The sequence below is a fragment of the Erythrolamprus reginae genome, chromosome 2 (genome assembly GCF_031021105.1).
Source record: "Erythrolamprus reginae isolate rEryReg1 chromosome 2, rEryReg1.hap1, whole genome shotgun sequence".
NCBI lineage: Eukaryota > Metazoa > Chordata > Lepidosauria > Squamata > Dipsadidae > Erythrolamprus > Erythrolamprus reginae.
Window position 1 is genome coordinate 283,672,908 of NC_091951.1, and position 24,898 is coordinate 283,697,805.

At 36.6% G+C, this 24,898-nt stretch overlaps 1 protein-coding gene across 1 annotated transcript in view; it reads right to left on the reverse strand.

The window, feature by feature from the left end:
- Nucleotides 1–242: 242 nt before the first annotated feature.
- The window catches only part of CNTNAP4 (contactin associated protein family member 4), a 185,748-nt gene continuing 161,092 nt past the window's right edge, over nt 243–24,898 (reverse strand). Inside the window, exons 17-23 of the mRNA XM_070742803.1 lie at nt 20,001–20,240; nt 18,559–18,783; nt 17,377–17,510; nt 15,124–15,211; nt 7,015–7,233; nt 6,182–6,253; nt 243–1,450 (exon numbers count right to left, since the gene is read on the reverse strand). Of these exons, the coding sequence (XP_070598904.1) occupies nt 1,257–1,450; nt 6,182–6,253; nt 7,015–7,233; nt 15,124–15,211; nt 17,377–17,510; nt 18,559–18,783; nt 20,001–20,240 (1,172 nt within the window). The 3' untranslated portion in view covers nt 243–1,256. The remainder of the gene's footprint in view (nt 1,451–6,181; nt 6,254–7,014; nt 7,234–15,123; nt 15,212–17,376; nt 17,511–18,558; nt 18,784–20,000; nt 20,241–24,898) is intronic.

The window sequence follows — 24,898 nt, forward strand, 5'->3', positions numbered from 1 at the left end:
TTCTACTGCTTTATAAGCCAAATTGACATCAATGGGTTAAAAGATAAGATGACTTTTAGGAATACAGGTAGTTTTCACTTAAGTGGGCATGGAATTTTGATCTTAAATTGTGGTCATTAAGCCATTTTTACAATAGTTTTAAGCAGGCCACTCTGGTTGTTAAGCAAATCATGTGGTTGTTAGCCATTTTCCCAAATGGGTGTTTTCTGCTGGAAACCAACAAAAAACACTGAATACAGACAGATAGACACACGCACGTGCACACACACACACACACACACACACACACACACATCAGACAAAAATCATTGTCACATGAATGTTGGATGCCACAACTGGTGCCTGAAATGCAATCATGTGACCACAGGATGTATGTAGACATTAAGACTGAGGGTGAGATGTACGTAATTTGTTTTATTGTTGTAACGAAAGAATCATTCATAATTTGTGGAGAGTTTAAGGTTTGGATTCCTTAGGCGACCACCCTGTTATTCATTTTGACTGCTGTGTATTACAATCAGATTTTCATTCATACTTCATTTTTCATACAAACAAGCTTTCAAAGTAACATTGAATTCTTTATCACCAGACTGTAATAGAGTGGCTGGGTGAAGCAGGAGAGAAATTGTTGATGAAGTTAATGATATAGGGTGTGTGTTATTGTTGTTGTTGTTGTTTAAAAAAAAAAAAGTACAAACATTTCAATTTGGAAGTCTGCGCTCTTAAGAAACCTAATTCTTAAACATGCATACCTCTGGTTTGAAAAATAGCCCAATGGTATCAAAGAAAATACTGTGAAACATTTAAATAAAATTGCTTTAAAAATAGACCTCTTGTAGGGATGGACTGAAAGGAAGAAAACAAATGACCTTTTCCCCCCATTCAAAACTCATATGTATGAAGTTTAACTTGCAGTTTAGAAAGTCACAGCAGAACAGCTGAAAACTACCAACAATGGGTTTGGTTACAATATCTAATTCACTCTTACATAAAATGCATCTATGTTATAATAGCTAAGGAATGCATGTCATTTAAAGAGGCTTGCCATAGCAAACACCAAGACTGAGCATTATGCCATTTAACCAATCTATTTTGCCTGTTATTCAAATGCAACAGTTTTTCTTTCTTTCTTTCTTTCTTTCTTTCTTTCTTTCTTTCTTTCTTTCTTTCTTTCTTTCTTTCTTCCAGTCGAGAACTTGGTTAGCAAATAAGTCAGACTGTCTTTTATTCTTGTTACACTAGATCAGAAAAGCAAATCAGAAGAAATACTCCTTTTGATTTTCATTGATTGTATTTTGCACGTTGATCTCATTTTTCAGGACAGTTTCTCCACTATCCTCATTTTCTGATCCTTTCACCTCCTTTTTTTTATATACATTTTTCTTTTTATAAATCCGTACAGCAATGGCCACAATGCAAAGTGGAATGAATATCACTACAGCGATCACGCCTGGGGAGAGAAAAGATAATAGCAAAGAATATTTTGTAAAACACATCAAAAACATGGCATAATTTTAATGATTCTTGTAGCCTTTTACACTAGACCCCTGGTTCCCAATGTAGGGCACACGCCCCACAGGGGGGCATTTTAATTTTTGAGGGGGGCAATTGCAACCTTGTTTAAACCAAATTAATGGCCTTTTAGGTTTCCTCCGCGTGAGTACTATATTTGAATAGTAAGAATTATATGTCACGGGGGCTGGGGCATCAGGATTTTAGAGATGCTTAGGTGGGGCATGGCCAAAAAAAGATTGCACTAGACAATATGTTACTATCTTTATGTAAGAACATTCTAGAATACTTTGCAGGACTAATTATGATATTGACACTAATTATGTTATCTATTTATTTATTTATTTATTTTATTTATTACTTAGATTTGTATGCCGCCCCTCTCCGAAGACTCGGGGCGGCTCACAACACGTGGAAACAAATCATAAATAATTTGACAAATTTAAAAATATTTAAAGATTTAAAACAGACCCCATATACTAACAGACATACACACAAGCATACCATATATAAATTAAACATGCCCAGGGGGAGATGTTTCAGTTCCCCCATGCCTGACGGCAAAGGTGGGTTTTAAGGAGTTTACGGAAGGCAGGAAGAGTAGGGGCAGTTCTAATCTCCGGGGGGAGTTGGTTCCAGAGGGCCGGTGCCACCACAGAGAAGGCTCTTCCCCTGGGGCCCGCCAACCGACATTGTTTAGTTGACGGGACCTGGAGAAGGTCCACTCTGTGGGACCTAATCGGTCGCTGGGATTCGTGCGGCAGGAGGTGGTCTCGGAGATATTCTGGTCCAGTGCCATGAAGGGCTTTAAAGGTCATAACCAACACTTTGAATTGTGACCGGAAACTGATCGGCAGCCAATGCAGACTGCGGAGTGATGGTGAAACATGGGCATACCTAGGTAAGCCCATGACTGCTCTCGCAGCTGCATTCTGCACGATCTGAAGTTTCCAAACACTTTTCAAAGGTAGCCCCATGTAGAGAGCATTACAGTAGTCGAACCTCGAGGTGATGAGGGCATGAGTGACTGTGAGCAATGAGTCCCGGTCCAGATAGGGCCGCAACTGGTGCACCAGGCGAACCTGGGCAAACGCCTCCCTCGCCACAGCTGAGAGATGTTTTTCTAATGTGAGCTGTGGATCGAGGAGGACGCCCAAGTTGCGGACCCTCTCTGAGGGGGTCAATAATTACCCCCCCAGGGTAATGGATGGACAGATGGGATTGTCCTTGGGAGGCAAAACCCACAGCCACTCCGTCTTATCCGGGTTGAGCTTGAGTCTGTTGACACCCATCCAGGCCCCAACAGCCTCCAGGCACCGGCACATCACTTCCACCGCTTCGTTGACTGGGCATGGGGTGGAGATGTAAAGCTGGGTATCATCTGCATATTGATGATACCTCACCCCATGTCCTTGGATGATCTCGCCCAGTGGTTTCATGTAGATGTTGAATCTAGTTTGATAATGCAATGTTTGCAAAACAGAACAGCTCAGGGAGCAGCAACCCAACCCTAGTTCAACCCTGAGCTACAGATATTAACTTAAGAGCAAAGGGTCCCCTTGCAAAACCCTTTTAAAATAAACATAATTTTAAGACCACATTTATATATGTATGATTTTTTAAAGCATCTTTTAGGCAATTATCTAAAAGAAATCTGTTATAGAGTTCCTTTACTGTGAAATACATCAAAAGGAAATCCATTGCCATCTACTTGTCTCTGACAGACATTGAATGTATACAGGTGGCGATCTCATTACTGTGATGAATTAACATTTTATAGTGCCCATTAGCAACTTATGCTTTTATATTACATAATATATTCATGGTCTAAAGTTTATTATGTTTCTTTGGTCTTGCTATTATTAAATTATAGATGGACACTATGTATTTTGGGAACATTAAGTAAATATCAGCATTAATCAAGGAACTTCCCAAACAATATTTATTCCACATTTATGTTACAAATGTTATGATGCAACTACCAACCATTGGGCTAAGTTATGTTGGAACTACAAACCATTTAAATAAGAGATTTATAGGGGAAGCTGTGCAGGAACGTATTATAATATGGATATTAGAAGAAAATATGTACTGTATAACCATACGATATGAACTGATCCAGCTTTTCTGTATATTTATTTACTGTATTTACTAGAAAATCTCTTCCCCATTGCTTCATTATTTAAGAGGAACGGAATGACAAAGGGAGAACAGTAGGAGCAGGAGCAACTTTTGACTACCAGCTTCCCCATTGAGTTTCATTTTGAGAAGCTGGCAGGGAGCACCAAAAATAGCCTCCCTCCCTTTCTTCGTCTTTCCCTCCCTTTCCCTTCATTCCCTTCCCCTTTCCAGTAGGTACATAAATAGTTGCTTCTGAATGTGACAGGGAGCAAAGGATTGCAAGATTGCCTTGGATGTTATCATAGAATGTTGAGGATAAAGATCTCATAACCATGGTAGCAGCACATAACTTCCCAACCTTAGTTTCTTTGAAAGTCATGGGTCTTCGATTTTTCACACATTCAGTACGTTAGCCAATTTGAAGTACTGTACTTAGTTTCAAAAAGTGTTTCCCTTTGATGCAGTGTTTCACCCAGTTAAAAGTCATAATAATGAGAGTTTTGGTAAAATGTAGATTTATTGAATGTATACAGGTGGTGATCTCATTACTGTGATGTAATTAAAAATGTTATGAATTAACATTTTATAGTGCCCATTAGCAAAGTTTATTAGGTTTCTTTGTTCTTGCTATTATTAAATTATAGATGGACACACTTTATTTTTTCAGAACCTACTTATTTGTCTATTTGCGTTGGAGGCAAATGCCATAATGAGAATGAAAAAGTTATCAATTGATATTGAAATAATCAATACATGACATAGAAATGAATACAGCTACAGTACAATTACAATTGTTCATCCTTTAATTGGACATGTGTATAGTTGTACCCCAGCTTATACTAGAAGGGAAAGCAGGACAGGTGGTAGCTTTATGAGCCCTGGTGATAAAAGCTCTCTGGGCACAGTGGAATCTTCATTTAGCATAAACAGATCTCACTAAGGCTTAATTACTTATTGTAGCTACATGAAAAAAAATCTTTTCACTAGCACAATAATGTCATTCTAGAAATGTATTGTATGAATTATATAACCCACTAACCTTACCATAATAGCATCTGGCACTGAGATAAAAAGGTATCACCAACATAATCCAGTAATACTCTTGAGTTATTATCTTCACTCTAAAGAGTCTTCATGATCTAATTTTGTCTTTTTTCCACTAGCGCGTATTTCCTGAAGTATACTGACTTGGCCTTCTAATAGGGTACTTACTTGTTAAAATGCTAGCAAAAGATATATTAATAACTTATTCACATACAATCCATATCTAGTCTTCTAAAATTGAATCCTTTTGGAATGGAAACTTCCTGTGCATTATGAACTTACTGTGGACTGCATTGGCTGCCGATTGGTTTCCGGACACAATTCAAAGTGTTGGCTATGACCTATAAAGCCCTACATGGCATAGGACCAGATTAGGTCCCACAGAGTTGGTCTCCTCAGGGTCCCATCAGCCAGACTAGGGGAAGATCATTCTCTGTGGGAGACCCAACCCTCTGGAATCAACTGCCCCCAGAGATTTGTACTTCCTCCACTTCCTTGCCTTCCATAAACATTTGAAAACGCACTTATGGCATCAGGCTTGGCGTCATTGGACCCCAGCCTCTGCCCAATGAATATATTCAATGTGATAGTATGTATGTGACAGTTTGATTTTAAATGTTTAGTTTTTAAGATAATTTTTAAATTAACTATTCTATTAATTGGTTTAGAAAGGTTTTATACATTGTATCATTTTATCAAAATGTTGTAAGCCACCCCGAGTCCACGGAGAGGGGCGGCATATAATTCAATCCTAGGTTGTACCTAAAGGGCAACTGAAGGGAAAGCTGTTAAAGTATGTCATTTTAAGTGTTTTAGACAAATATAAAGAAAGAAGACTAGGAATCTTGAAGTGTTGCTACATATGTAATATACTCTGAGTCTTCCGATACTGTATTGGAATGCCATCAGTATGATTTTATATGGAAAATCAGTACATACAGTAAATTTCAAATTTCATACAATTCGAAAGATAGCAAAATCACTATCTGGCATTGCTGCTGCATAAAATAAAAATTATATTGCAAACTCCCAACTCCCATAGAGATATTTGGAATTGTTTATTATTTACAATTAGAAGATAGATTTTGAGGCTTGATTGTAACAGACACATTCTCAGTAAGTCAATGTTTTCAACAATAACTCAAACTACTATTGCAAATATAGGATTATTAGAAGGATGATTTTAAAAATAAACAAACATGTACTTAAACGTTTGAAGAAAATGAAATACTTATAAAGCATTTCTTTTTAAATCAATACCGTGAACCATTGAGAGATTTGGAGGAAAAAATGGATCTATATTTCCACTGCGTCTTGAACACATGTCTGAAAACCTATAACCATTTGTGATTATCCAATCTAATTCCATCAGCTTCTAAAACATGTATACAATGTTAAACAAGTTAACAATGTAGAAGCTTATTCAGTATTTGGGTGCTCAGCTTCAGCACTTAGATTAAATTATTTAAAATTGTACATACAATGCAATTACATTTCCTCTTACCCCCAATAATTGCAGAATCACTCCTTATTACATTAGCTAATGGCTCTCCTTCATCCCTTGGTCCCGAATGATCTGTGCCAGAAACAGAAAGAAAAATACAGAGACAAACAAAGAACAGGAATCTCAACATATCTGCATTTAAATCAGTGGTGAAATCCAAATATTTTAACTACCGGTTCTGTGGACATGGCTTAGAGGCTGTAATGTCGTTTGTTGGTTGTGATTTGTTGGGTATGGCAGGGGAAGTATATCGTAAAATCCCCATTTCTTCCCCATTCCTGGGGAAAGGATATTACAAAATCTCCATTCCCACCCCACTCCAGGAAAAGAATACTGCAAAAACCCCATTCCCTCCCCACTCCTGGGGGAAGGATATTGCAAAGTCTCCATTCCCACCCCACTCTGGGGCCAGCCAGAGGTGGTATTTGCCGGTTCTTTGAACTACTCAAAATTTCCACTACGGGTTCTCCAGAACCTGTTAGACCCTGCTGGATTTCACCCTGATTTAAATCCACAGATCCAACAGAGGCTATTGTATCTATTACGGTAGGTGTTAGGTTTATCAAAGAATTATAAAATAGGGGCACACACATTAAAAGATTATACAAAGCAATTAACAAGGAGCGAATGATTGATTTAGACTTTACATGGTATATATGAAAAACACACATTCATATGCTTACAACATAGGAAATGACAAGAATTGAGGATTTGTAGAGAAGCCTACTATATATGCACTTCTGGCATATTTAAAAAAAATGATTGACTTTCTGAAACATGGTCAAGGATTCTTTTTCAGAGAATAAAATTAATGAAAGCCTTATGCTTGGTACCTGCAAATGAATGGGTTGTTTCACTTGATGTTGTGTCAGCTCCTGTTAATGTCCCACAGTTGGATTCCATGAAATGTCCTTTAACAATGACTGGAGCCGAGCTGGGGTAGTGGACAGCAGCCTTCAAAGGAGCAACATGATTGAATTGCACAGAAGAGAGGCATCCAATAAACCCCTGAGAGTTTGCCTTTAGAGTATCTGGGTCTACATCACTAGGCTCTGCTAATAAAAAGAAACAGAACACAATTAATCATTGTGAAATACACAGAACAAAAGGACAGACGAATAATTGAATAATTAACCTTTATCCCTCAATGTTTCTGTGTACGGTGACAGCAGAGGCAAATTTACCTATTTTATTTTTGTCCACTTTAACAAAAACACAAAAAATATATTCCACACTTTAAAAAAAACACTGAGTTGGTTTGCTAGAAAAAATATCAAGTTACATAGCAAGTTCCTAAGCATAAATAAGAATTCTGTTCAGGAGATGAAATAAATTTTCTTCCCTCTCAAATTCATTTGTATGAATCAGTATCTACTACACATTTGTACACACAGTTGTGGGAAGCTTTTCAATATTCAAGTCAAATGCTTTTAAATTTTACAAATTGCAAATATCATACTTTTTTTTAGTGTTGTGAACATTTGTATTTTATTTTTTTCTTCAATAACAGGCATTTCTTCTGCAAAAAATAGAATAGTTTAACTAAAGGTTTACTTGCATATGAATTATTTTCATATTACCTTATTCTCAGTTTGGATAGTGAAAAACTCATATGAATAAAGCTATTTTAATATATTCTGACTCAGATAATATTCACTGGAGAAAATATAATCATGCTAAGCACACATTTTCTTACATGCTAATGCCAAGCATTGTTTCATAAAAAATCAAATCTGTTTAATTAATCTATTACAACTCCATTTTTTTTGCAAATATTGCAGGTTTATTTTAAACAATGCCTTTTGATTATGATAATCACTGCTATTGTTTTAGTATACACCTGTATGCTAATTTTTTCTATCTATAGGATAATATATGCAGACTTCCATTTTAACATGCCACGTGAAGATTACATTAAATTGTGGCAGCATGTCAGATAACGTCTTTATAAGAGCATGATTTGCATGATTAAATCAAATATTTGTATAATAATAGAAAGCTGAAATAAAAACACATCCCAAATGGGTGAATGAAGCAAGTAACTTTATACCAGATAGCAGTTCTTAGAATTTACACATGAAAACACATCTGGAGGACACCAGATTGACAAACACCAATTTCAATACTATTTCAATATTGATGGAATCAATATTGTGCAATAATTAGGTTTGGGGTTAGGATTGGGGAAAATCCAGACTTTTTCAGACATGGAATCTTAAATAGATGATTTCTTTTGGGGTGTGTGTATGTTTCTCTATCAGTCCATGTCAATAATTGATAAAATTATTATTGTGGGAACAAAATTGGCAACGCAAGTATGGATTTAGCCAGTTTTTATAATCAACTCTATTTACATAAATACTTAGCTACTTACCAGTAGGTATGTTCTTTCATGACCTAGACTATTCTGAGAACTGAACTTTTCAGACCTTTAGAAAATGTCTATTGTACAACTCTGGGGTATAAAGTGAAGATAATTAACTTTCTCTGATCCAATACCATCCTCATATGTTGAAGATGACTGACCATAGCAGGAAGTCTTCTGTAACTCTGGAGTCTGTCCATATATCAAAAAGTTGTTCAATATGCCTTTCTGTTGAACCTTGAGCATGTGTTTACCACCCAAGATGTCTTTCTACAATGCAACTGATGTATATAATAAATGCAACACATGTATTGCCTTTGGAGATTGCAGTTCTAAGCATAATGGGTTCATTTTATGGGATGGATTATAGTTACTACATTTTACTAACTTGTAAGGAGTTTTATTCTTTTCATCCTAGTCTGATCCTTGAAATAATTGATTGAAACAAATCATTATTGTATGTGTGTATGTGCTTACATGTCTAGACATACACATACAAACCTATAAAATTAGACAGGAAAATGAAAACTTTCTAAAGGGAAGTTCTAATGAATCAATTCAATTACTTGAATCACTCTCTAGGGGATTTTTTTAGTTTTGTTTTTTTTTTAGTTTTATCAGCTCTGGATGCTATTTAAGCATGTTGCCTTAAATATATATGTGTATTAAAACATAAAAGAGAAAATTTATTTATTTATTTATTTATTTATTTATTTATTCATTTATTTATTATTTAGATTTGTATGCCGCCCCTCTCCGAAGACTCGGGGCAGCTCACAACAAGATATAACAAATCATAAATAATTCAAATAACTTTAAAATATTTAAAGATTTAAAAGAACCCCATATACTAACAGACACACACACAAGCATACCATGTATAAAATTGAACAAGCCCGGGGGAGGTGTTTCAATTCCCCCATGCCTGACGGCAAAGGTGGGTTTTAAGGAGTTTACGGAAGGCAGGAAGAGTAGGGGCAGTTCTCTCTCTCTCTCTCTCATTCTCTCTCTGAAAAGAACATCAAATTAAGACTGCAATCTCTAGGAATCCTAACTTTGACTTGATCTTTTCATAGTTTATTTTTACTTAAGCTACTTAGAAAATGAAGATACACTTATTCTACTTAGTGACATTAGAGGGGAACCAACAGTTATTTCTTTATCAGAAGTTAACATATTTATAACACATTACATTACAGAATGCTCAATAGAACAATTTATTATAAAAAATTAGGTTAGATTGCTGGTTTGTAGATTCATAAATTTGATTTTAGATATTTCTATAAAGTATGCATTTTACATCCACTCATTTTGTTTGCTTGACCTTTTACAATGCTGCTGAAATTGTTCATAACAAGCACATTTGTAGTAGCTGATATCTATTTGGTAGTAACATTCTATTCATTTTTGTTACCCGAAACTGTTACTTATTTGTAAATTAATGTACTTAAGAAGATACAGTGTACTTAATGTAACATTTTCTTTTGCTTTAATTTTGAGTTTCACATAGCAAATACTTAACTCAAATATCGGAGAGGGGCGGCATACAAATCCAGTAAATAATAATAATTAATAATAATTAATAATAAATTATTATTATTATTATTATTATTATTATTATTATGTTATTATATTTTTATTTTAAGTAGCATTATTTCTTTGATCAACTATACTACTAGGAATATAAAATGTGCTGCTTCTATATAACTGAAATAAAGTTAAATTATGCCAAGCATTATCCATTTGAATCTAGTAGAAGTAAATTGTACAAGTTCCCACAGCGACTAACAGGTCAGTAAGATCTGCTAATTACAACAGAAGGTTCTCTGAGAATGCTTAGAGGGAAGACACTTGTTGCTGAATTAATTAGGACCACAGCTATTAATTTTCATGCTCAACAGTGACTGACTCAATCTGAATGTGAACTCTTTCTAAAGTAGAATCAGCCATATGTTTTCCTAGTCCAAATTAATTGAAGTCAATGTCCTATATCAGAAATCAACATGCTAACTTTCCTGCCCCTTCTGGTGTTAAAAGAAGTCTACTCTGCCCTACTCCTCCCAATTGTTAGATTTATAAAGAAGAGGAGGGTCTATGTTTAGTTCTTCAATTACCAAAGATTTTCATGAGCTAAAAAGAATCCCGTTGCATCAGATTAATGCCTCCAATAATTGCTTCAAGCTCAATGTTAAGCACTTGGCTATTCCTCTATTATAATAGTTCTATTATAATAGATGTTATAACAACCTGGCTACCCTAAGTGTAGTTATCTATAAAGGGGAGGATATTATGAGTAGAGTTGTACCTGGGAACCTGTCCTTAATTGATTCCAGGAGATGTTACATGTATTAAAAAGGATGAGTACCAAACAAACCATGTGACTTACAACATGGCTGAGAAAGACATCCTATTTCTCCCTTTTCTTATGTCAGTAATCTTCAGACCATGCTCAACTTTCTGAGTGCCCTCTGCAGCTTTCCCCCACTTCTGTTGTGGCCCGCCCATGGCCTGTGCAGCTGGTAGCTGATTCTGACAGCAAGGAGGCTGGTGTGATGATTTGCCAGTGGCCTGCACAGGTGGCACCAGAGTCGGACAGTGAGGAAGCTGGAGAAGACTTGGTGCCAGAGGCAGGGTAGGCCTTCAGAACCAACAGAGGCTGCAATGAGTGAAAAGGGTGAAGAGGAGGAGCCTGTTCTCAATGCACAGGAGCGGTTCCTGAGGAGGACGTCTCCTTGGGAGTAAGGCTTGGGGCTAATTGGCCCCTCCTCTAGCCTATTTAACCCTAATGTTCCCCTCGGGTCCTTTTAGACCCAAAACGATTTTTGAAACCCTATAAAAAATTTTCTCTGCATATCTGAAACTTGAAGTTCCACGACTTTGTCTCATTTGTGGGGTCCTTCTAAGAGTGGTGTTTTTTGTAGGGGGGGGGTGTTTAGTTTTTGCTGGACAAAAAATGTTACACTTATTTATTTATTAGATTTATATGCCGCCCTCTCCGGAGATTCAGAACGGCTCACAACAGCAAAGCACAGTACAAATCCAATTATTAAAAAGAACAGTTAAAAACCCTTAATATAAAAACAGTCATATACCCCAAACAATCCATATATAAAGCAAAACGGACAGGGGGAATCAATTTCCACATGCCTGGCGGCAGAATTTGCAAAAGGCAAGGAGGGTGGGGGCAGTCCTAATGTCCTGGGGGAGTTGATTCCAGAGGGTCGGGCTGCCACAGAGAAGAACATTGTTTTGTCGATGGGACCCAGAGAAGACCAACTCTGTGGGACATAATCGGTTGCTGGGATTCGTGCGGCAGAAGGTGGTCCCGCATGTATTCTGGTCGGATGCCATGAAGCGCTTTATAGGTCATAACCAACACTTTGAATTGTGACCTGAAACTGATCGGCAACCAATGCAGACTGCAGAGTGTTGATGTGACATGGACATATCTAGGAAAGGCCATGATTGCTCTTGCAGCTGCATTCTGCACGATCTAAAATTTCCGAACACTTTTCAAAGGTAGCCCCATGTAGAGACCGTTACAGTAGTCGAACCTCGAGGTGATGAGAGCGTGGGTGACTGTGAGCAGTGACTCTGCTCACAGTAGGGCTGCAACTGGTGCACCATGTGAACCTGGGCAAACGCCCCCCCTTGCCACAGCTGAAAGATGGTTCTCTAATGTGAGCTGTGTATCGAGGAGGACGTCCAAGTTGCGGACCCTCTCTGAGGGGGTCAATAATTCCCTCCCAGGGTGATGGACAGACAGATGGAATTGTCCTTGGGAGGCAAAACCCACAGCCACTCCATCTTATCAGGGTTGAGTTTCAGTCTGTTGACACCCATCCAGACCCTAACAGCCTCCAGGCACTGGCATATCACTTCCACTGCTTTGTAGACTCATTGACTTGACACTTGTTACCCTCAGGGTCCTTTTAGACCCAGAGTATAAAAAGGTTGGTTCTTGCTACTGTAATAGTTTTTTTGAATACTTGTTTCACTAGTATACTAATTTGAACGTTTCTGAACACAATGAACATTTCTTGACCATCTTTGGCAATTATTTCACTTTCTATATAGATTAGGCTTATACCTGAGTATAAGCTGAGCAAAATGTTGCTATTGGAACTGTAGGCCGATCTATATATAAAGTGAAATAATTGCATACAGCCCTGGGGGGGGGGGCTTTTCTGAACAAAATAAACAAATAAGCATCCTTTTTTCATTTCAATTTTCATTTCATTATGTTCATAAATGTTCACATTAGTTTTCCAATGCCAAAGATAGTCAAAAAAGTCAGATTTTGTAGCCTAATCTAGATGAAAATGAACAAAATTTCACAAAAATGGGGAGTGGGCTTTTATGAGCAAAATAAACAGATATGCATAATTTTTTTCATTTCAATTTTCATATCATTGTGTTCAGAAATGTTCAAATTAGTATGCTAGTGAAAGAAGTATTTAAAAAGACCATTCCAGTAGCTAAAACCATCCTTTTTATACTCCAGGTCTAAAAGGACCCTGAGGGTAACAAATGTATAGTAAATGGGAGGAGACTAGCAGGGTTAAGGGATAATGACAATGACAGAGCCAATTTGCAGGAAACAACTTCGTTACTTTGTGACTTGAATTCAGAAACATCCATTTAGATCTAGTTTTCCAGCATCATTTTTCCTGCAAATTGCTTCTGGGCATTTTGCAAACCAAAGTAAAATTATGTTATCTGAAAAACTTTGTGTCAGAATTGAGATATTTTTCCTTGGATTCTTGCCAGCTGTTAATTAAATGATGTTTTTCAAACATGCTTCAGGTCAGAGATGTCAAATCATTGCATTTTTAAGCATGGCTGGCTGAGGAATTCTGGGGACTGAATTCCACAAATCTTAAACTTGTCAAGGTTGGTTACCTCTACTTTAGGTACCTATAAAAAACATTATGTTCCTGGTAGTAGAGTCCATTACTATCTGGGCTCAACCACCACTTTACTACGCACGACTTACCCGCATACACATTCTTAGTTACACACCCTCACTTTGCTACAGTCTATTGCTCATCAACACTTCTTGATAAAAAAATTCTAATCTTTGAAAGTGATACTATTTTAAAAAAATTGGACACATTGAAATAAAAATGTAAGTCTGAGACAATAAAAACTCTGAAATCAAGTAAGCAGATGGGATAAGAAAGGTGCACATATAACTAAACTTACTGAATAAAGATGCCTTTTTCCAATGAAACAATGGCAGGCAAGGAAAGTATTTTGTTTGCTTCTTTATTTACATGTTCAGTCTTTGAAAATTCCAAAATAAAATAAAATAAAAAGTCAGGCACATTGTTCTTCTTTATATGGGAAGCAGCCCCCCCAAAATTGACTGCATTAATTTTTATCATTACACTTCTCTGCTTCAGGAAGAGATTTTATTCAGAACTCCAGAAGCAGCTTTTCAGAGAAGTAAATAAAGAGATACTTAGATCAAAGCCAATATTTCACATATTTTTTGAAAAAAGAAAAATGGGAGATTTGATATCAATGAGAGAACGGGAAAAGGTTTTAAAATTTGTCTTTTTATGTCTCCATTCCAAAACAACAGAACAAAAACAATAAAATTATCCAATCCTAAATATTTCCATAACATTAATTTTAGTGTCTGATTTTACAAGTCAGCTGAGAATTTATTTGTTGTTCATGTTTGATGTATTTTAATGAAATACTTTAAGCTTTAAAATGCAAATTAAGAAGTTAGCAGGTATTATTATCATTATTAGATTTATTTTTTATATCATGTCCTCATTTTTTTTTAAAAAAATATTTGATCAACTCAAAGCAGTGAACATAACTAATACTCTTGTGGATGTGGATGTTTCATGCAACAAGTAAATGTACAAGACCAGATATTTTTTTCTTAACCGTTTATATTCTTATGCAGTCTCATATTGTCTTCTTGACATCAAAGAAAGATGCTTGATGGACTGGGCTGAATAGAATGCTACAGAAACCTGCATGCCATAACTGTGATTTCATCATGTGTCTTTCCGTATCACATACTGTATCTCTTCATCATTCTCTATGGGTTAATTCAGTTGGAAACAGAACTTTTCTGACTTTCTCTACTAGAGCATTCTTTCTCAACTTTACTGATGGTGGAATTCTGGGAGTTGAAGTCCACACACCTTAAATTACCAAGGTTGAAAAAAGACTGCACTAGAGTGTATTGTTCAACAGGAAAGAGTTCTTGGAGTTGGAGCAACCCATTCATTGTCTTTCCCTATAATTTGATTGTGATTTAGCTTTCTCTGTGCTAGATTGTACTAAAAATGCCATCTTTCATTATGTCTGATTGCAAAATGGAAAAGATAAGTATGAAATTATTTTTAATGGAATCCACTTGCTCATCTTGCTAGAAGCACTTACCAGTGATTATATATGCACTTTGACAAGAATGAAGTTTCCACCTTGATTGTCACTCTCTGCCTAATCAAATGTGGAAAAAGAAATGTTTCTCAACAAGATTAAGGTTATTATTTTATCTCTATCTCTACATACACATCAGATGACATTTTATCTTTTGTGCTATACTTACTCTGTATCTTGCCAAGAATGAGAGACTTGACTGTATTGAACTGAATATCTGAAGACAGAAAGAATTTCATCCTTTCATGCTGGTTAATCTTCAGTATGGTCCCACAGACAATTATGGGATGGGGGAAAGTGAAATAGGAAAAGGAAAGAAAAACCTGTTACTGATGTCTGAACATTTAAGGGAAGGAAGCCATAATATTGTGTCATTCATTAAAATGAAGGTGATAGTTTCCTATACAATTTTGCATTCCTCTTCTTAACATCTTTTTCAATTCCCTTTTGGTAGCTTCTTTTTATGCATTGTTAAGTTCAGTATAATTGACATTCCTTCCTTTCCAAATATAAAGTTCTTACTTATCTGAGAATGAACATTAAAAAAAACATTCTGACAACTACCGTATTTTTGGGAGTATAACATACATCTTCCCCTCCCTAAAAGAGGGTGAAAATTTGGATTTGCCTTATACACTGAATGTAGCCCTGCCCAGCCTCTAAAATGGAGGTTTCTGAGGCTTGGGGAAAAAATCCTCTGAAATTGAGGTTTCTGAGGCTGGGAAAAAAATCTACAGAAATGGAGATTTCAGGGGCTGGAAAAGCAAGGCACAGAACTCACAATCAACAAATATGTTACTAAATTTCACCTCTGGGAAGAGCTGTTTGGAAATATTCCAGGAGGCCAATTCACCCACTAATCAGCTTTCTTTTTATTTTCTTAACCCAAAACTGAGGCACGTTTATACTCTGGTGCATCTTATAGTCTGAAAAATAGGGTAACCCCTGCAGTTTCATTGACATGGTTTTTCAGAGATGATTTGCTGTTGCCCCTTTTCTAGATTTAGAGAACATGACTGGTCAAAGGTCACCCAGCTGGCTTTGTTCCTAAAGCTAGAAATTTCTAAAATTGGAAATGACCATTTCCTGTATTTTACCTTGATACCTTAATCACTATACCACCAATGCTATATCTATTTGTTTAGTTACTTAAATGATATACTGCTCTTCATAACAAACCACAAAATGATTTACATATGAAAATAGAATAAAGCACAAATGCTAATAAAGAATTTCAATTACTGTATTTTTGGAGTATAAGATGGACCTCCACCCCAAAAGAGTGTGAAAATTTGGATGCTTCTTATACTCCGAATGTAGCTTATGAAACCTCCATTTCAGAGGCTTCTTTTCAACTTCTGAAACCTACATTTGACAGCTGGATTGGGTTACAGTGGAGATTTCAGAGGCTGGAAAAATGCCTCTGAAACTAAGGTTTCATAGACTGAAAAAGCAAGCTCACAATCAGCGAACCTATTGCTAAAGTTCACCTCTGGGAACAGCTGACTGAGGTCTTGATAAGGGAAGATGATTTAAGCAGCTGTAGCAATTGATACAGCTTTGAAAGCATTGGTCGTAGGCAAATAAATACAGCTTCTAAAAATCTTAAAATCTCTCTGAGACCACCTTCTGCTGCACGAATTTCAGTGTCGAGTGAGGTCCCACAGAGTTGGTCTCCTCAGGGTCCCATCAACCAAACAATGCCAGCTGGCGGGACCTAGGGGAAGAGCCTTCACTGTGGGGTCCCCAGCCCTCTGGAATCAATTTCCCCCGGAGATTCGCATTGCCCCCACCCTCGTTGCCTTCAGAAAGAGTTTAAAAACTCATATTTGTCACCAGGCCTTGGGTCATTAGATCTTTCCCCCTGACCAATGAGTGTTTTAGTATGATTTATTGAGTGAATGTTAATGAATGTTTTAAAGTTAGAATTTTTAAAGATTTTTAATTATATTAATTGGATCAATTGTATTATTATGTCTTTTATATATGCTATGAGCCACCCTGAGTCCTCGGAGAGGGGCGGAATACAAATCCAATTAAACTAAACTAATTAAACTAAACTAAAATCAAATTGGCATTTGCCAAGGAGACAGGTATCAAAAGTATTGCACATCAAATCCTCAAGATTTAATCCATTTGCATTTATGACTTAGGGGGGAAATTGGAGATGAAAAGATTCCACATTTGCTTCCACCCATTAAATTATATATTTGCAAATGCTTTGTAAGAGTTAACATAATGTATTCTTTGCAAATAAATACAGAGTGCACTGTAGGTAAATAGCAAAAATATATTTTAGCCAGAATTCTGCAATTCACGCAAGAGCACATGCCACATGGATTTATTAAATCAATACATTTAATTATTTTTTATGTTTTCCCTCTTTAGTAATATTCCAGTCCTTTGTTCTTTCTGGCATTACCTCCACAAATAGTTTTTCTTCCTCTCTTTTAATCTTTATATGATGAAGCTGCCCATCAGCCATATTTTTTAAATTGATGCTAAAGATATCAGGATCTCGATGGCTATCTAGCTTATATCTGATCTGTAAGCTTCCTAAGGAAATAAAGAATACATTAGTTGCATAATGATACACACACACACACACACAAACACTATTTTCCTCCTGAAATTAATAGTTTGAATATCAGCTAGATAATAAAACTGAACTGTAAAAATAAACATTAAAAATACAGTATATAATACATTAGGAGACAACATCATTTATTTCATTGAAGGAAATAAAGAATGAATGACAGGTGAAAAAAATTACTATTTTATCAAGCTTGCCAGTTCGGTTTAAAAGTGCTTAGCTGACAAAATCTCTGTTAATTTTATTCTGTTCATGTAATAATGACACCAATACATTTTGCTACTAATTCTTTTATTATTTTTTATTTAAAAACACAGCATTGTTCTTTCTAAATAAAACCAGTAGCTAATGATATTGATATTCTTAAAGGAACAGATGATCTCTATTAAAACTGACCTATCATTTGTAATATTTGATCTTACTATATATTAGGGTGATTTATATATTTCCTGCCACCAATCATAAAGCTTTAACAGGGTAGCATTATAATCAGGGTAGCAAAGTCAAGTACAGTGGTAGCAAAGTCAAGTACTACTTAAGAACTTAATTCATTCCGTGACCAGGTTCTTAAGTAGAAAAGTTTGTAACAAAAAGCTATTTTTCCCATAGGAATCAATGTAAAAGCTAATAATGTGTGTGATTGTAGAAACCACAGGGAGGGTAGAGGCCCTGTTTCTTCCCAGGAGATTCCTAGAGGGGCCCCATTGAGGCTTCTCCCCACCTTTTCCAGCCCTATTTCCTCCCAGGAGATTCCTAGAGAGGCCCCACAGAGGCTTCTCCCTGCCTTTTCTGGTTACAGTTTCGGAGGCTCGGGTTTGTCAGTGAAAAATGGTTCTTGAGAAGAGACAAAACATTTTTTTGAACACCCGGTTCTTATTTAGAAAAGTTCGTAAGTAGAGGCGTTCTTAGGTCGAGGTGCCACTGTATCTCATGGAGAAGCTATTATGTTAAACATGTAAAATGCAAAGCAAAACTAATGGTAGCTTTGCTATACCTATTAAGAGTACATACCATTTTTGGCAAGAATAACTGAAAGGTACTCCTTGTAGAATGAGTTTACATAAAGAAGTAAGCTTGGAATCCGTGTTGTTCGAAAGTTCAGTGTGATCGCTTCTCTGGTTAGCGTCATATCAGGATGAAAAGAAGCAGCATGTGAACTGGAATTCTTGGCAACATTGTAGGATTCTTGAAAGTTATATGTTACTGATGAACCAGCTCCAAAATATGCAGATATCTCTGAAACAACATGTTTTATTTTTTAAATATAAACTTGAAATAAAGTATGCCATTTATTGTAACAATCCCAAAAGAAGGTTTCCCAAAAGAAATAAATAATAACACAATCATTATTTAAGCATGAATAAATAAGAATGTAAATAAACACATAGTATTGAAGAACATTAACAATAATTGTCAGCATGCTTTGGAGCGAGAATTTAAGCACAGTACATTTCCAGTTATGAACAGATTAGTTACATGAACAGTTTTCTTCTTGCACTTATGGTTTTTGTAGAACAGATAATTGAATGACAGCTATGTTTTCATTTTCTATCATTCCAAAGTAATTGGTCTGGTTATTTTACTTTAATTTCTTTTATAACACTGTGGGCCTTGGTGCTCTCTGAGCTTGGTTGTTTTCTTGCATACGTTTCCTTACCAAATTAGGTAACACCATCACTGCTAGTAGAGAGTGGTGTTTGCACATTTTCTATACTAATGGCTTTCCCTATCAGCATTGGTGAAAGGGGTTCCTTGGGCTAAAGTTTACTGCTTGAGTAGAGGGTTAGACTCAATGACCTCCAAGATCCCTTGCAACTCTGCTATTCCATTTTGGTAGTTTTTTTATTGGGGTTTGTTTGCCTCTTGATTGCTGGTGTAATGTAAGGACAAATTTGTGGAAGATAGTGTTTGTACTCTTTATCTGCTTTCAATATTATTTATTAAACTATATATTATTTAACAAAAAACATAAACTACATATTAATTTGTCAGCATTTCAGAAAGTAGAATGGTTTTTTACATCGGTAAAAAGTCTGTGAAGATTTTCAGTCATCTAGGTCATGCCCCAAAGATGATTTTTTTCCAAGAGGCAATTGGTCTTTCTGGTTTTTCTTTGAAGGCATTTCACTTCTCATCCAAGAAGCTTCTTCAGTTCTGAATGGATGGTGGGGAGAGTCAGGGCTAAAGAAGCTTCTTAGATAAGAAGCGAAACGTCTTCAAAGAAAAACCAAAAAATCCAGCTGCCTTGAAAATGCTTCTTTGAGACATTGGTAAAAACCACTACTCGAGCCTGTCATATAAGGAGAAAAATAATGTCAACATTTGGTGTTCCAAATATAATAACAGTGAGACTGTATAATCTCAGTAGACATTTCTTTTTTTAAAAAAAGGAACACATAAACAATGTTTCCCATTGATATTGTACATAAAATAAATTTACAATTTATGCTTGCCTTTCTTACAGAATGGCCCTGTGTACGCAGAAAAAGTGCAATCACAAGAGAATCCATTATATTTTTCTTTGCATTTTCCTCCATTGTGACATAGGTTACCATAGCTGCTACAATGTCCAGGACAACCTGGCTTTACACCAGGGGTTACTTTGGCTCTTTCTTCCAAATCAAGAGCTCTGCCATTTAACTGTAAAAACCGAATGCATCCAAGAAATCCTTTCTGTCTTGATGCTGTCCCACCTGCAATAAATATAAATGTATATAAATTTTAAGAACCACAATACCTTTGCATGTAAGAACACCTGGAAATTTTCATAAATCACAAAACACGTACAAATGTTGACTTTTTGTCTTATAAATAATTACAATATGTTATTTATGACAGGCAAGATTCTTATAAAGTAGCAGGCAGAAAGATAACGCAATATTTACATTATATCAGGGTATAGCAACAAAACCCAACATTTTATTTATGATTGTTCTGTATTTTTGGCACCAGCCTCTATATATTAACATTTTGATAAAAACATAAATGACAATACCTGAATTGAGCAAAATATTGCTGTTGCTGCTGCTGTTGTTGTTTTGTTGTTATTATTGTTGTTGTTGTTTTTGTTGTTTTATTCACAAAAAACCCAGTAGTCCGCCCTCTCAATACTTTTCATTCTGTTTAGGATTTTTTTCTACTATGTTAATTTGTCGCTCAGTTTTTTTGGATAGCGGCCTGCATGGTCTCCATTTTAGTATCTATTTTAAGTATGTCTGTTTTTAACTCTATGTGGTTTTGTGTAATCATTTCTTGTAGTTTGAGCATAGTTTCCTGAACAATATTTAATATGCTGTTCATATTCTGTATTATGGGTATCCCCCCCTTCTCTGTTGTTAGCATTTCATCTATTTGTCTTTGGGTGGCTGGTGAAACTATACTGTAGCTGTGGGGGGAATACTTATTTTTTCCTCTCCTTGTAGGGGTATGTATTTGTTATATTATTTGTCATTTCTTTTAATATTAAATTTTGTTGCTCCAAGATTCTATAGATCCTATTCCAAATTATCATGTAGTTCCTTATTACCTTGTAATATTAACTTAACACTAAATCAATTCAAGCAGTTCAATCAATTCTTAATACAATTCTCTAGGTTATGTTAAATAGAGATAACTGTCTAAATACTTCATGTATTTATAAATATATCAGTATGGAGATATAACTATAAATAATATAAGATATAATGATTAAATAAGATGATTAAATAGTGTAGGCATAAAAGTCCAATTAATAAATAAATAAATTAATAAATAAGTTTGTTATAAGTTGTTTAAATAGTATATCAATATGACTAGTCTATCTATGTAATCCAAACAGTCGAAATATAATTATATTTAGTACAATGTATTATCCATGGGATTCAATCAATACAAATCATTAGTTTATATACTTCAATCAATATAAATCGCTAATTATTTAATAAATTTAAGATGTATTATATAATTATAATTCAAGTTTACTTCATTAATTATAAAATTAGTTATAAAATTATACAATCAATACTAATAATGGGAAATATTATATATATATAGGGTGAACAAGGACAGAAGCACCAGCCTGAAGATGACAAGTGGGACCTCGTCGAAACGTCGCCAGAAATTTCTAAATCCTACACGGGAAGAAACCCGAATATACCAAGACCGTCATATACATTCAACTTTGTAGAGAACAAAGTATTCAATGAAAATATTTCATTCATTCAGATCTAGGATGTGTTATCTGAGTGTTCCCTTTATTTTTTTGAGCAGTATATTTTGACTATGTAGAGATTTGCACAAGTATTTTAGACCCATCGTCATGACATCTGATTGACCCATGGGAAACATGATGGACTTTCTAATTCATGATATTGTCACGTTCATCTTAATGTTTTATTATACATCTCCTGCTTGCTTTACATCACTTCTTTGAAACAATTGATACTCCCATGAGCTTCAAGAAAATAAATATTTATACTATTCTGATTCTTCCAGGAAACAGCAGTTTCAAAATCCAGTGTTAGGAAGCTGGCTTTAAGAGGTAAGACAATAAATAAACAAGCAAAGAGATCCTTCCACCTAATTGTCAAGATCATAAAAAGTGTAATTATTAATTTAATTTACTGGAAGCTAACTATTGAGCCCCAAACAGTCCTCTAAGATTGGGGAAAGATTAGCAACAAGAAATTATTGAGTTCTTTTAAAAAAAAAAAGCTGTTTCAAATGTACATAAACAAGCTATGTACCTGGTTAATGACCATAAATCTTTGCTTCCATTCAGTTTCAGATAATTAATATATCTACAAATAATTGTAGTTGTAATTATTACATAACATTTTTAATTTTTCAATTACTTTTACATCGTGCATTGAAGTAAGCCTTATGCCCATATACAGACAGCACTGCATTCATTTTGTGTTACTACTTAATAAATTTACATTCCAGTGCAGTATTACTACCACTCTTTTCTCATAGGCAGGAAACTTCAGTAGAATTTTTAAAAAATGTATAAAGGTTTGAAGAGTTACCAAAAATAGTAAAATTCAAGGAAAAAACATCAACGAAGCATTTTCTTGATAGCAGTTTGGCCAATGAAAGAAAATTAGACTTATTTCTCAATGCTGAAGTTATTTTTTAAAAAATCACATGAAAACACAAAGTTGAATGTCACCCAAAATAATCTACTTTATATCCAGATGTTATTTTCAAAATCTCATTTATATAATAATAGTTATTTCTGTAATTAAGGGCCCACAGAAATATATACCCAGCTGTTATCGGAGGACACCATAAAAACAATAGCTCTTTTCCTTTTGATTTGATTAAACCATATTCCCAAGCTATTCCCAAGCTAGTGTCGTGGAGGTGAGAAAGCTGATAACAACGACAGTGGCAAAGAGAAAACCTGGGACGACAGAGGACAGAGTTTATACTCAGGACTGTTTGTCCTACTAATAACATCATACATTCCTCAGACTCACCTTTTTGGACTGGATGATATCTATATGAACTTGGCTTAATTGATTAATTAACTGACCAGTTGAAATATCTTCTACCTATATATTTATTTTTATTACTTATATTTATCTATATTTTTAATAATTAATATTTTAATAATATGAACTATTAGTTTTATATTAACTCTTTTTAATTAAATTATTGTGGGGATTTTTAAGTGGATGGGAGGATGGTAGTGATGGCATGAATGAATGGGACTATTTTAGTAATTATTGGAATGAATGGAATACTGTGAATGAAAATGAATGGGAGGGGAGTGATAGATGGAATGGAGTGGGTGGGAGGGATTATAATATGTATGGAATGAATGAATATGACATGAATGGAATTTTTGGCACACCTGACGCTGGAGGGGCAGGAGGGGAGGGGACACTTATCTCTGGGGTGGCAGAGGGTCAAAATATCCCGGTCTTGCTGGGGAGAGGCAGGTATGGCGGAAGCCATGGAGCTAGCCGTTCCAGGGGAAGGAGGAATCGCTGCTTAGTAGCGATCCCTTCTTCAGGCTCCATGAGCTTAACTCAAAGCACTGGTGATGAGTGTAATTCTGGCCCTGGGCTCAAGTTGTTGCTACTCAATGCCAGGTCGGTGGTAAATAAAGCTCTCCTCATCCGGGATCTGATCCTGGATGAGGAGGCCGACCTGGCTTGTGTGACCGAAACCTGGCTGGGCCCGGAGGGAGGAGTTCCTCTCTCTGAAATTTGCCCAGCTGGGTTTCGGGTATGGCACCAACCTCGACCCCAGGGAAGGGGGGGAGGAGTGGCTATTATAGCCAGGGAGCGTCTTGGCCTGCGTAGGCTCATTGCTCCAGAGGTTGCGGGTTGCGAGTCCCTCCTGGTGAAGTTGGACTTAGGGGTTCAGGTGGGCTTGTTACTCACGTACCTGCCTCCCAGCTGCGTGTCAACAGCCCTGCCTGTGCTGCTCGAGGAGGTGGCCGGGCTGGCGGTGGAGTTCCCCGGACTTATCGTCCTGGGGGACTTCAATCTGCCGTCGCTCGGCGGTTCCTCTGGACTGGCACAGGAGTTCATGGCCACCATGACAGCCATGGACCTGACTCAAGTAGTTCAGGGTCCAACTCACGAGGGTGGGCACGCACCCGATATGATATTCCTCTCTGAGCAACTGAGTAATGATCTGAGATTAAGGGGCTTAGAAGTGCTGCCTTTGTCGTGGTCAGATCATTTCCTACTGCGGCTTAACTTCCTGGCTCCAATCCTTCCCCGCAGGGAGGCGGAACCAATTAGGAGGTTCCGCCCCAGACGCCTGATGGATCCAGAAGGCTTCCAGATGGCGCTTGGGGTTATTCCAGATACACTTGTCCACAGTTCGGCAGAGTCTCTTGCTGAGGCCTGGAACAAGGCTGCAGGGGAGGCTCTTGACCGGATTGCGCCGTTGCGACCTCTCCGCGGCACTAGACCCCGTAGAGCTCCATGGTTCAACGAGGAGCTCCGGGTGTTGAAGCGCCAGAAGAGACGTCTGGAGAAGCGATGGAGGAAGAGTAAGTCCGAATCCGATCGAACACTTGTAAGAGCTCATATTAAGACTTACAAAGTGGCGCTCAAGGCGGCAAGATGCGCGTATCATGCCGCCTTGATTGCATCAGCGGAATCCCGCCCGGCCGCTCTGTTTAGGGTAACCCGCTCCCTTCTTAATCAGAGGGGAGTTGGGGAGCCCTTGCAGAGTAGTGCCGAGGATTTTAACACGTTTTTCGCTGATAAAATCGCCCGGATCCGAGCGGACCTCGACTCCAATTGTGAAACAGAGTCGACTGACAATGAGTCAGTCGAGGTGACTGGGGCTAAACGTCTTTGTCCATCTGTCTGGGGGGAGTTTGACTTGGTGACACCTGATGAAGTGG